This window comes from Lepidothrix coronata, unplaced genomic scaffold, assembly GCF_001604755.1.
Source record: "Lepidothrix coronata isolate B3197 unplaced genomic scaffold, Lepidothrix_coronata-1.0 Scaffold75, whole genome shotgun sequence".
NCBI lineage: Eukaryota > Metazoa > Chordata > Aves > Passeriformes > Pipridae > Lepidothrix > Lepidothrix coronata.
Genome location: NW_016690255.1, coordinates 515,065 through 528,644, shown reverse-complemented (window position 1 = coordinate 528,644; position 13,580 = coordinate 515,065). Strand labels below are relative to the sequence as shown.

Sequence of the window (13,580 nt, the reverse complement as noted above, 5' to 3'; positions counted from 1 at the left end):
TGTGTGAATGTATGTAATCTAAATCACAATATTGTAATCATAATTTCACTCTGCAGTATTTTTGTGCTATTACTTGTGATTGAAGCTGAGATATTAGTATTTATGATCCCATACCAAATAATGCCGTCTTTAAACACACTTTAAACCCTCTTCTCCTCTAGGATTATTTTATTTTTTATTTTGTTACAAGAGGAGTTTAGACAATTATTTTGTAAATAAATAAACTGCATATTACTTATGTAGTAAGTTTAGATTTCTCATAAGTGCAGCTTTAAAAATACTTGTTGATTTTGGAGTAAATACAAAATCCCATAAGTGTTTAAAGCCATAATAAATGTAACAAATATGTAATATGCTCAAATACAACTTTTTCTTCCCAGGTGTTTTGTCTGGAAGACTTATTTACTTAAAATTCCAAAGTTTCTTATAGACATGTAGTCCAAAGAAAGATATGGCAAGTGATATATTTTTAAATATGTCTGTTTTCTGTGAACAACTTACTCAAGCATTGTGTTTTTTCAGCAGCAGCTTTTGCACAAATTCAGTTCAATTCAGTATGTGGTACTTGAAAACATTTCCTTCAATTTATATTTAAAATTAATGAGGCCTCACCACAGATAAGATGAGGTGTGGATGAGTCAGGTGATGTGTTCTGTTTCCCCTTATGTCATCATCTTTACTTTTCTCAACAGTGCAGTGCAGTCAAGGCACTAGTGTTATTGGTAACTTTTAAATTATTGACTAATCAGGCTAATATTTAAACATCACTGACAATTTGGGAATTTTGACCCAGACAATCAGTTTTTATTATTGCTGCTGGGGAACAATTGCAATCAGTGTTCTGAGGTTTCAAATTGTCATTTATGTTCCTATAGTACAGGCAACGTTACTGATAAAAGTGTGCTTTATTCCTTTTTTAGTGTCATTTGAGACAGAGAAAAGGTTGGGAGAGATGCTAAAGAGCTGGTTACATTTTTCAAAGAATGCAGTTATTAATTAATGCAATTCATAAACTAATCTACACAGATAAACTAACTCATTGCAACTTCACTGTGATATGGGGGAAAAAGAAGGAGTAGCTGTAAGTTTGAGGAAAATGCTCTGTATCTTTCATATCAAACTGAGACAGCAACTCCCTATCTTATGTGTACAATGAAAATTAACTTTCTGCTTTGCAAAATGACTTTACTTTGGGTGTGACTGTGTGTATGTGTATACCCACATTTGTTAACAAAATTCTGGTCAGTGATGAACTTGATAAATATCAGGTAGTAAGATTATTCTAATGGTAAGGCTCTTAAGATAAATGGTTGGATGTACAGATGTACAGAAATAGTAAGCTTTGACAGTGGAACCTATGAAATTGTCATGAGTATCTTTGACTTTCTAATCTTCCCTTTTAAAAATTTTTAGTGTTTTTCATGAGTAGAGAAGCAATATTATACAATTTAGAAACAGTCTAGATAATTTCAGATCCGTAGCAAGAAAGAGAGGAAATGGGGTAATTAAAAAGAAATTAAAGTCCAATTCTGTAAGCATGTTACATGCTTAACTACCTTGTAAATGTCCAGCTTCCCATTGAAATTCTATTGGACCCACAGTTCAAACATACATGTATGGATGAGGCCTCTTTCAGGCTTAGACAGGGAGTCAATTGAAGGCCCACAGCCAAGTCCCAGCCTCCCAAAGGGCTAGTCTTTCCCTAATTTAGGGCATCTTTTCAAAAGTAAATTGCACCTATTCTACTGTGGTGGAGACATATATTAGTAGTGATATGCACTGCTTTTAATAATGTGGCAAAAGGAAATGGAAATGCTGGGCAGGGCTCCATGTCAAAAAAGTAGCTGTGTTGTGCGTCAGGAGTAAAGTGGGGGAACATGCACAGAAATGTGTTCTCATATTTCAGAGAGAAGAAACAGAGTGTTTCCCTTACTGCTGGCACAACTTGCTGCTGATAGCAGTATCCCATAAAAAAGTCTCTTCTGTAATCCCAGTAGCAAACATAGTCAGCAGCAGCGCCAAATCTAAAATTCTGTCCTTAGCAGCCATGCCATTTCATACCCTTATCTACTAGTCAAGGATATTATTCTTAAAGAGTATTTTTTGTGGTAAGGATTGTGGGTAAATACTGCGGCCTTCATTTGAATGAGATCTATAAGGTGGCTGATATGGCTCTTGGTAATAGCTCTAAATTTACGGTTGATGTAAAGATGTACAGGTGTGGTTCACAGTACCTCTGTTTCCTTGTGCTCTGTAGACGAATACGCAACCATGCCCTTCACCTCAAGCAGACACAGAGTGAAGCTTTGCGTAACTTGTGCTGTTTCAGCCTTTGTACCATAGAGCAGCAGACTGCACAAACAAGGGAGCGTGGATAAGGTTTTCCTCATTGTCTGAAATTGCTCAGAAATAGATAGATCTGAATACCTCCTAAAACTTGGCCATTTGTTGTGAAGGGTTGGGTGAAAGGAAGGATGGAGTATTCAAGTGGATTTTTTATCAGCAAGAATCATTAGCTGCAGGTGGCCTCAGCTTAAGTAGCTCTGAACATAGCTATCTTACAGTGGGAGACATTTGACCTTCATCTAGTCCAGGAAAATGAAGAAACTGGTTAGTCCTCATTCCCCATACATACCTTCTCTGCATGACCAGGCAGGAGTTCAGCAGAGCTGACATTTGGCCTCTTCTCCCTTAATTTTAATAGTTGTCTTTGAAAAAATTGCCAAATTATTGAATGTTTAATATCACAGCACTTAAAACATACAATTTTAGAACAGTCATGTATAATATCATGTATAATATTCTTTTATGTGCGTATGTAGTAAAGTGCACGTATATTTTCCTCTGTGTTTGATCATTAGCAGTTATATTATATTGTCAATATGTGCTATGAATGATATTTTAAACAAACCTTCTACTGGCTTGGCTGTAAACTTGTAAAAAACCATTGGTTTCACCTTAAGGTTTTAATTTCCGTATGTTTAGTGTAAAATCAATACTTTAAGAGTGACTAAAATAACAACCAGACAGTATTTACTGCTTTTATGCTGAACATTTTAGGTCAGAAGAAGGTAGGAGGAGTGTTTGAGTTATAATTTAAACATTTATAACCATCAGTCTAGTTCATCTGAGAAAGCTTACTTTATTAGGTCTAGAATTACAATCTGTTCAATTAAAAGCATTTCTCAGATAAGTACTCTGACTAATAAGAAGTATTTTCCTAAACCTTGGACTTAAATACTTGAATCTAGTGTAGTCCTTCACCATTACAAGTCAGGAACAGTTTGTCTGATATCAATAAATTAAAATCAGTTTAAAATTGCTGGAAAAGAATGAATGAATTGTGTCCAGTGCATTGTCTTTAAAAATAAAGTTAAAAGCCTGAATATGGTTAATGGAGTGTCTGTTCATAGATGTATGAGCTAGATAAAGGGCATTTTGCCATAATGTGTCAGATTATTTTGACTTTAATTTTTCATGAGGCATGTTAAGTTAAGGTAGTGCCTAATGTGAATAATAGTGACAGAATCTGACCTTTGCATGTGATTTTTTTTCTTTTCTATAATGATAGTGAACATCTGAAGTAAACCTTATATCAGCTAGAAAGTACTACTTTTTTATGTCATTTTTCACAGTGAACCAGTTGGAGTTGGTTTTAAATCTCTTGTCTCGTGATCGATAGTCTTTCTTCTTTGTCCTGTCTTACTTTTCCAAAACAGAGCATAACTAAACACTTAGGAGTGATCAGTAAACCACTTCTTCAGTGAAAAGATAGAATTACCAAAAAAACCCCCCAAAAAAACCCAAAAAAGCCCCAAACCAAACCAAAAGGTAACTCAAGCTTCCGGCCAGATGGTACACTCATTCTTACACTGACTATACCTCTAAAGTTGTAAATACTCTGTAGATTTCATCTAGCAATGGCAAATTCTTTCCTTAAATTATCAAATATCAAGTCCAGAGGTAAAAAAGAAGTGAAGGATTACAACTCTGATTGCATTTCATTTTTGCCCATTCCAGTTTGAGGAAGGCATTCCAGACTGGTCTTAGTCCTGTCTTTTTGTCTCATAACTTCAGGTTATTTTGCTACATGTCCTTGAAAGAATTCTTTTGTCTGTGTCATAAATTCTTGCCAGGCCTTTCTGACTGCACAGGATGCACATAGGTATTGTATTGTCATTCACGCAAACAGTACATTCTCTACAGTGATGCTCTGTTTTCATTAGTATGAGACACCAAAAATTATTTTTAAATACAGGCTGGCATTGAGTTTTATATTTCACTTTTATATATGCAATGAATCTAAACATGAACACGGGTAGCTTGTAAGTATTTACTCATGGAAGGAAGCATTATATCCGGATTTCTGAAAGTCAAATGAAGCCAAGTGAAAAGACAAACACCGTTTAGTGTTTGGCCTGATCCGGTGATGAAGTTAAGAGAGTTTTGTGAAGCAATCAAAGATTATTTGGTCAAAAAGAGCAAGACCGTAAAGTAGACAATGTCATATGAACCAAAAGGTCTCTCCCTCTTGCAACTGCAGGCTGATACCAGAATCACCAGCACCAGCAATTTGTGCCTTTATTTGGTGATAAATTAAAGAGGCCTTCCTGAGCTCATACAAGCAGAAAGAAATGATCTCAGACATTCGTGAGTCACACTGTGTCTGATTAAGTTAAAGGTATAGGAGATATAGAAAACTGCTGTGTATGGCTATTTCTGATATATTATGTTACTGACACTGCAGCAAAGACAGACATTGTAGTTTTGGCATACAAACACAATGTTGTTTGATCTAACCAGTGATGCTGAATTGGTCAGCAAAAAGCACCAGTGACAAACTTTCAGCTGAATATACAATTACGGAGTTGACCAACAGTTTTAATGTATTTTCCAGGCAGCCGATAGTGTTTTCCATAGTTCAAGTCTGCTGAGACCACTTCAGTTGCATTATCATTTCAATAAAGACTAAGTAGAAATTCATATTCTGTCTTCTGTATTTTTCTTGCATTTGACATACTATGACGATGACTTTGCTTTGCTTTAAATCCCATTTTACTTCTAAAGGTACACTTTTTTCAGTTCTGGGAAGTGATTGAGAAACTGGAGTTAGATAACAGTTATAAATATTTTTTCATTACTTACTGCATTCAGGCTGTTCCAAAATGGAGGACCATATTGCCCCTGTATGTGGGAGATGCGCTTGCATCCATTAGCTCTCCCAGGAAAGTGTTTCTCCTCACCAGACAAGACTCCACAGGAATGCAATACTTCCTGTGTTTGGAGAACTCTCAGTAAGACATCAGAAGCAAGTAACTTAATTGTGAACTACCTTCAACAAGGTACTAGCTCCAAGTGCAACAAAACAATTAGTTTATTAATTTTAGATAATATTTCTTACTGTGTGCAGTGTCCTGTAGTTTCATCACTGCTGAACATAGGGGAGCTATTTATGAGTATTATTAACCAAAGACTCTGATGGATCAGTTTTGTTAATAATCAGTATTAAATTTGCTTATGACCTTCAGTTGGGACATAAGTGTAACATGGTCCATAAACTTCTTTTAGAGATTTGTGGATACTTTTATGCCTTGTTGATTAATGAATCATTGTATATCATGACTTCTTTTCCTGGTATTCATCATGTGTTGGTTTGAGTTGCAACATTTTCTTGCAATGTACGTTATTGTTTTGAATGAAACAAACCTATATAGGGAGTAATTGTACTTTTCATAGACCTATTACTCGTTTAAGTTTAGGCATGCTGATATTTTAGGTGGTTGAGTTTTTTTGAGCAAAGCAGAATGTATCACACCACAGCAGTGTGCTGGAATAGTATGCTGTACTACAGTACAGCCAGCCATTCAACTTTATGCTATGAGTTTTCTTGATTTTACTTGGAAGTTAGTACTGCAGTTATATATTGTTGCATTTCAGTTTGTCTTCAGCTTCTCTTTAATTAAGTAGCTTAATTGTTAGCTTTTTTTATGTTGTTTGAGTTTTGTTGTTGTGCTGTTAACCAGGTAATAAATTTGCAAGTAGATTTAATTTTTTTATTATGGAATTTGTTTAGGTGAGAAAGTTAGTTTGTGATTATCCAGGATAAGAGTTTATGGTATACTAACAGTTCTGCCAAAGGACTTAAAGTGAAACAGTTAGTGCTCTATACAATTTCATTCTCTGACTTACTCCATTAATATTCTCTTGTAAGCAAGTCACTAGGGTAGTATGCTTTTCCCCACCACAACATCCCCCAGTAAATTGAATAAAAATGGGGGAAAAGTCTTTAGTGGGCTTTATGGAGTGTTTAGCTTTCCCTTTTGAAGTATTTATATTTTATATATATTTATATATATTTTTATGTATAGATATTTTTAGCTGAATTAAGTTTGTGACTCCTCCTCTTGCCCCCTCAATAATCCTCTTCATTCCCCCCAAAAAACAAGTAGAAGTATTGCAAATGTCTGCCTTATATAAATGGAACGGTTTTTGACAGATGAAGGTTTAGAAGATGATATTTTGGTTCTTAGGTTTCCCCAATGGTACTTGCATGTGCTATTGAGAATCCCGCCCTGTGGGTAACAGAGCTTTAATTTTCACTTCTCCCTGAAAACAGGAAGACCAAAATATTTCTGCAGGATTGACACTTGTTTACCTTAACAAATTCCAAGTTGTTTGGAAAACACAGGAAAATATAGAATATGTGACCAAAAGTAAAGCCTGAGTGCTTTAACTGTGTGTGAGGGGATGGAAACTATTTTGATACAGCCTCAAAATCAGTTCTCAGTTAAAGTTACTTGAGAAAGATCAGTTCCAGGAAATAGTGACTATAGCTTTACTTCCTCCCCATACCTCTAGTCAAGGTATTTTGGAGAAAAAAAATCATGATATAATAATATGAGGATCCTTAACCATCCTCTTGTCTTTCTCTAAGAAAAAGACCTTTCTATCTTTGTAAGAAATACCTATGTATGACTTTCAATTTTCTGTATTTTCTGTGAGATTAAAAAAGCTTCACCTGAACGTGTCCCTGTGTCACCTGCTTGAGGTGACCCTGCCTTGGCAGGGGGGTTGGACTAGATGATCTCTAGAGCTCCCTTCCAACCCTAACAATTGTATGATCTGTGACTTAGATTTCTGTTTTTAATGAGTATTATTAATTCAGTCTGACAGTTGTTTGTGGGTTTCATTTTGGGTCTGCACAGGTTCTGTGCTTGTTTCACTGTTTCAGTTGAAGGTGTTTTTTTCTGCAGTTGTATTGTGGAAGCATTTCTTGATGTGTGTTTACTTTAAGTGATGTGGAAGCTCTTTTAGTTTACGTGAGTTCTTTCCTCTATCAACCAAGTCAGCTGGACATTTTTAAGACCATACCAGCTGGGTCGCTATAATGATTTTATCACAGTTAAAGCTCTAGAACTTGTCTGGTAGCTGGACATTAGAGTGATTTTGTTCTTTTTGTTTGTTTGTTTGTTTTCTAGCTGAATTCTTAATAATTTTTACAAGCTAAGACTTACTCTTGCAGTAGTGAAAACCTAAGTTACAAGCTGTTTTGCACTAGCCTTTCCTCAGCCTTCTCCTTTTTCTTTCTTTTTGGTTTTTTTTTTTTAATACTTGTATTTGTTGATTTCTCTTCCTGAAAAGGATAGGTATGAAATTTTCTCTTGAAAGATAAGAGCCTATACCAGTCCAAGAGTGAAACCTGATTTTCCTGATTTATCGTGTCATCTACTCATCTAAAAGTATCTATTTTTGTATCTATACAACCCTAGTTTATACCTATTTGGAAAGGCATTTACAATACTGTCTAGTTTGCATTCATTGATTAAGGAGTATTTGTGCTGTTTAATGCAACAAAATAGAGCATTACCAGCAACATTTGATGAATTTAAAGGAACTTCTTGCAAGAAAGGTATACTTTTGATGTAATACCATACTTCTTTTTGCATTAGCTTATCACAATTAGTCAATTGAAAGTCAGATAGTTAGCATAGTATATGGGTAGTTTTAATACAGAGAAGCAATATTTTCAATAACTTTCTAGAAATGATGGAACTCACATAAATAAAAACAAGTCTGTTCTTCAGAATACTCGCACTGTCATAGGTTACATTTGCTATCTATTTTGGTCCTTTCCAGTAATATCCCATAATCTGGGCCGCAAGTAATGGCAACTTTCCTAATTTTGTTAATAACACTACATATTAACATGAAAATCAAGGATAAATATTTTAGTATTTCAGAATTTTTTCCTAATGCAATAAGAATTTTGCATTTCCTGTATTAACTTTTTAAGTACAGGATAAATTAGCTTGACTTTAGTAGTTGCAGAAATCATGTAATAGCATGTTCCTACTATGCTAATGTTTAGAACCAATTAAGCATTTTCATTGGAGTTTGGTATTGTATATTGATTTTTTTTCCCATGTTTTTGTCTTGGAGACAATAAAACACTTCTACTTTTAAAACATTTAAGTCAGTTGAAACAGGCTTACTGATTTTTATCCAGAGTGTAAAGATTGCTTTCAGTTTCTGGGTTGCTCCTATTAATATACATTTAGGTTATGCAGAATTTTGTCTTAATATGATCAGTCTTTATTTATGTAAAGTAGAATTCTGACACCATTGATCTGTATTATTAAAATGCATAGAGCAGCTATCATATCCTGGGCTTCTGCTGAAATATGCTTTTAATTGAAGCAGAATTATAGCAATATATTATCAATGTGAATCTAGTTAAGACTGCGGCATTGACTGGAGTGCTTCATTGTTGTACAATGGGCTGTTTTGTGAGGTTGAATTTAAATGCCATCATGTGTCTGGGATAGGTGCTCAGTGCAGGAAGTGATCAAATAAAGACTTTATTCTGGAAGATGTGCACTTCCAGTTATGTGACATGTAGTGTTTGTCCTTGAGAAGAAAGGCTAGAGCTGTATGACATTTGTATTTGTATTTTAGAAAGGCAGTTAATACTCCAAAAAGGGAGAGTTGTATGCCCTTAGTATAGCAAATAATTCTGGAGATGTCCTTTAACTTTGCTTTCTAGAAAGAGGGGAAAAAAGGGAGAGGAGGAAAATAGTAGCTTAAAAAAACAAGTTTCAGATTATTAGAAACAATGAAGAAAATCTGGAGTTTTTACTTTTTTTTTCCATCTACAGTGCAAAGGCCAGGCACCGTGACTCTCTGTGTTAGTTACATTTCGTGATACTCCTGTCGCAGAATGCCTCACAGACAAAAGCCAAAAGCTGATAAAATGTAATCCATACACTTCCCATTTCCGTGTGCCATATAGTCCTAAGTAGAGCTTCAGTTTTTACCCGTTGATGTCAGTGTTCATGTACTTAGTGTGCACCTCAGTTATTAACAGTGATTTTGGGACCATCAGTTGAGACTTTAAACACATGTACTAATATTTACATGATAGGAACTTTAGTTTCAATACTAATGAGTTTTTCATCATCATAACTATATGAAGTGTGTTGAAAAGCAAAAGGGAAGTGAAAATCTCAAAGAGAGTATTTAAAAGAGCAGTAGAAAAATGTGAAATCATGTTTCTGTCAACATGTTTCATGAGACAAGAACAGACAGATCTCCAATACCATCTAAAGATGGTACATTTGAAATGGACAGAAACGTGTGTGGTTTTACACAGTGCAACACTGAAGCAGTGTTTCTCACTGTCACAAGCTATTGTTGTTGTGAGTCAGATTTAAAAAATCCTTTACCAGCTGTTTCTGTTGACTTGGGAAAGGATGTTATTCTTCTCCTGAAAATCTTGGTATGTATAAAAAATGCAGGTATTTACAGGAATATTAGTTAGGAAGGGAGGGTATGTCCAGCAGTTTGCATATCTGTTAATAGACAGTCATTAGAAGTTAACTGGTTTTCTCTCTTGACCAAAACTTTTTTAGTAGTCTTGAATAAAGTTTGCTGAAACTGTCAGAAATATCTGTTAGAGCCTAGAACTTGAGTCAGGTGGAGAGTACTGATAGGAAATGCTCTAGTGCTTCCATCATTCCTGGTCAGTTGTCATCAGCTCTTCTTCCATGCCATAGGTTGCATTTCACATATTGTTGTATATTTGCAAAAAATAACCTTCCGCTTACAAGTGAGTCAGGGACTTCAATTTTTAGAGACATATTGGTACATAAATACTGATAGATGAGCAAACAGAAATAAAAGTAAATTTTATAACATGTTTTTCAAGCACGTAAAAGAAATTGTGGGTGCCAAAGTAGAGAACTGCTTCCCTAGAGTGAATAAAATTTAGAGATTGTAAGTTCAGTTGCTTTAACAAAGCATAAGTTCCAATAGTGCAAGTAGTCTAAAATTATCATCATCAGTGAGTACATTAATGAAACCTTGTTTTTCTTGTAATTTCCAACTGCAAAAACAAGTCTTTGGGGCATAATAAGACTATAGCATACAGTATCTGTTTTAATAAATGATGTTCAGATAGGAAATACTATCTGATGCTTATATTTTGAAATCTTTGTTGTTAAGGTTTTCTTTATTTAGTGAATGTTATTGCCCGTGGTGGCCACAGACACAGAGAGAACTCGCCTATCTTGATGATTTAAAAAAAAAAACAAAACAAAACAAAAAACACCAGGGAAAAAAAAATTTCCTCTCATGTACTACTCAGTGACTCAATATTATCTGGCATAGGGTTATTCTGTTGACTGATTGCCACTAGATTTTTATTTATGCTTTTTAATTAACAATTACAGTTTAAATATCTTATATAAATCTATGGTCAGGGGGGTAGTTGTTGAACTTTATTATGTTATTTTGGTATGCAGAAATATCACAAGGATTTCACTAGATCCCTGCTTTATAGAGGTTCTCTTTAGCTTTTAGAAGATCAAAAATAACTGCTTCATTTTGGGTTGGTCTTTTTTTCCAGTTTATGTAATTTGAGTACAGAAACTCTCCTTTAAGAACATGAACCTGCTTTTTCTTTATTTTGTATAAAGCATGTTGCAGCTAAGGACTGTTTAACTAGTATGGTTTTATGGATTATAATGAGGGCACTTCAAATCATATTCACCTTTAATTTCTATAGTATTACTGCAACCATGAAATAAGTGCTTAATTACCTTTCTGCTATGGCAGGGTCTCTCCTTTTTCTAAATATGCTGTAGTAAATAAGCACAAAGGATTTGAATTGATCTCTTTTTATACTCATCTGCTCATGTAATTGATTCCCCAGTATTGAAACCTATTTTTTCTGTCTGTATACCGAAGATTTCTTTGCAAAGGTCCAGCCCCAGCAGGTTGATTACACACTTGTTACCTGTAATTCAATACAGCAGTGCCCTGTTTACAAAGTCCAGATTTCCTGGGCTGTCAGTTAGGGCAATCAGCACAAAGACCAAGAGCTTTTGGAACTAAATAAACAATGAGAAAAACATTCAGGGCTGCCAGTAACCTTCACAGGTAATTTAACAGCCTTTGACTACAAGGCATCAGTTGCTGTAGATGTCTGGCGAATCTGAAATCTGACATTCTCCCTTGCCATGTTCTGCCAATAGGTGCGTGTGTAATCTCTCACTGAGGTTCGCCGCCGCTCCACTGCGCTCAACCAAACTGCCTTTATTATGACGGACGCCCACACCTGCATTCTGTCACTTACCTGCCGTGTACTCTTCTGAAAGGAAAATGGCAAATTATTTAGAATTTCGGGGTTAATGAAATTAAAAGTCACTCCCTTGTCCCTTCTGCCATTCCTCTTCCTGGTCAGCAACCTGGCCAGCACAGCCTTTTTGATCTCCTCGTAGAAATGTTTAAATACGAAGAAAGAAATTGCTTGATCAATTTTGCATAAATTGGACTCTATTTTTACTGCAAACAGGGAACAGAGTTATCTCTTTTCTAGATGACCTTTAAATATCGAGCAGATTACTTTATTGTCTTAAGCTTTGCGTTTATGTATTTTTAATTTAACTTTTTTTATTTCTGATGTATTTGGTGCCTTTTCTGTCGATTTAGATAATGATTAGAACAGCTATTTTAAAGACCACTGATGTATCAAAGTAGACAAAAAATATCCATGAGGAGAAGAAAACAGAGACAGAGATTCATCTGGGTCTGTGTAAGAAAAGTTCATATATTTTACTTCAGCAGTCAAATCTCTTTGCAAGCAGATAAAATTAATGTTATCTATACAAGTTTAAAAGTGCATCTGTTAAAAAAACCACCACAAAACCCAAGTATAATACTTATGAATTAGATGTTTATTGTTCATGTAAACAACCCAAACTGTCTGACAAATAAACATTTTCTTGGGTGCGTGCAACATGCTTCGCTCATGAAATCATGCCCTCTTTTTTAATTATCCAATATATAAATCTGTAGACATCTTGCAAGCTGTTATGAAGAATCTGTTTTTTCATGACTTTGTACAAATATAACAACTAAAATGATTTGAAAAATCTGGAAGAATCTGTTATTCAATTATGTTTTAATGAGAAAGTGCTTCCCTGTTCTATTTTTACACTTTCACTGATGAATTTCTGAGTACCTTGTTGTGGTCAGTGTAATAGGAGATAGCTGAAGGTATTGTGCAACAGACACTTGATTGATTCGCTATCTGCCTTGCAATTCTGTCTCAGGGAACATGCTTGTGCTGCACATCCATGACTAAACCCCAAATATATATGTTTAGTGTTAGTTTAGTTCTAATTATTTTCTGTCTGACTTGGGAATGAACATACAGATTTAAATTATATAGACATGATTTGGGCATAGCAAGGGAGAAGAAGGATTGTTGTGTGGTGTTTGTTTTTCTTTTTCTTTTTAATTATATTGTTCTCTGCATAAATGGAGGCTGGAACACTGGCAGACCAGAAGAAGTTTAGTAAAACCATAAGGAATTCAAGTGAGAAATTCCAAATTTGTTTGGGGATCACTTAATATTTGGTAGTCTCTCTGTGGTCCCAGGGGAGCAAAGGATAACAACACGGTTTTCATTGTGTATTAATGTGGTCAGGAACAACACTGGGAAGGCGATGATCTTACTAGAAGCAAAGTATTGTAAAATTGTAACTCATTTACAATGCGTGGGCATAGCAATGATTAAGGGTTCTAGTGCAGGAAGCGCTAATGTGATTGTAACTGAAACAGGCAATTGGGCATAGCATGGTAACTTGTAGGAAGCAGCCATGTCCTGCGTGGCCTAGCTCATGGAAACCTATGGAGTGGACAGTGACAACCTGGTATTTATAGTACGTTTCATGCTAGGGGATCCATTCTATAGTCAGGATGGGTTGCATTTAACTGTTTCAGTAATGGCAAAGTAGTGAACTGCCACAGGAAAGTGCTTCTGAGGTGGTGTAAGGTCCCCCACCTTTAGAAATTGAATAGTCACTACGGCTGGATTATAATGTACCCTGATTAGGTTAGATTCATCATGAATAACCAGTGTAATACTTCCATTAGAATAGAAGGTATCACTTGGGATTCCTATTTATTTATTTATTTTACACTGCAAAATAATCCGTTGACAAGAACTGAGATAATTTTAAGGCCCAGTCAAAAATGTGATCTGCAAGGGTAGCTATGTTTCTGTTATGCCCTGAAAT

General features: G+C 35.2%; 1 protein-coding gene across 2 annotated transcripts in view; it reads left to right on the top strand.

Moving 5' to 3' along the window:
• ZNF407 (zinc finger protein 407) overlaps nucleotides 1-13,580 on the top strand; it is a 333,641-nt gene that overhangs the window by 252,864 nt on the left and 67,197 nt on the right. The window contains exon 9 of one of the 2 annotated variants that reach the window (XM_017819558.1): nucleotides 11,532-11,589. The exons of the other annotated variant lie outside the window; for it this stretch is intronic. Coding sequence (XP_017675047.1) covers nucleotides 11,532-11,554 — 23 coding nt within the window. The 3' untranslated portion in view covers nucleotides 11,555-11,589. Of the gene's footprint in view, nucleotides 1-11,531; nucleotides 11,590-13,580 lie in introns of those variants that run through there. 2 annotated transcript variants of the gene reach the window in all.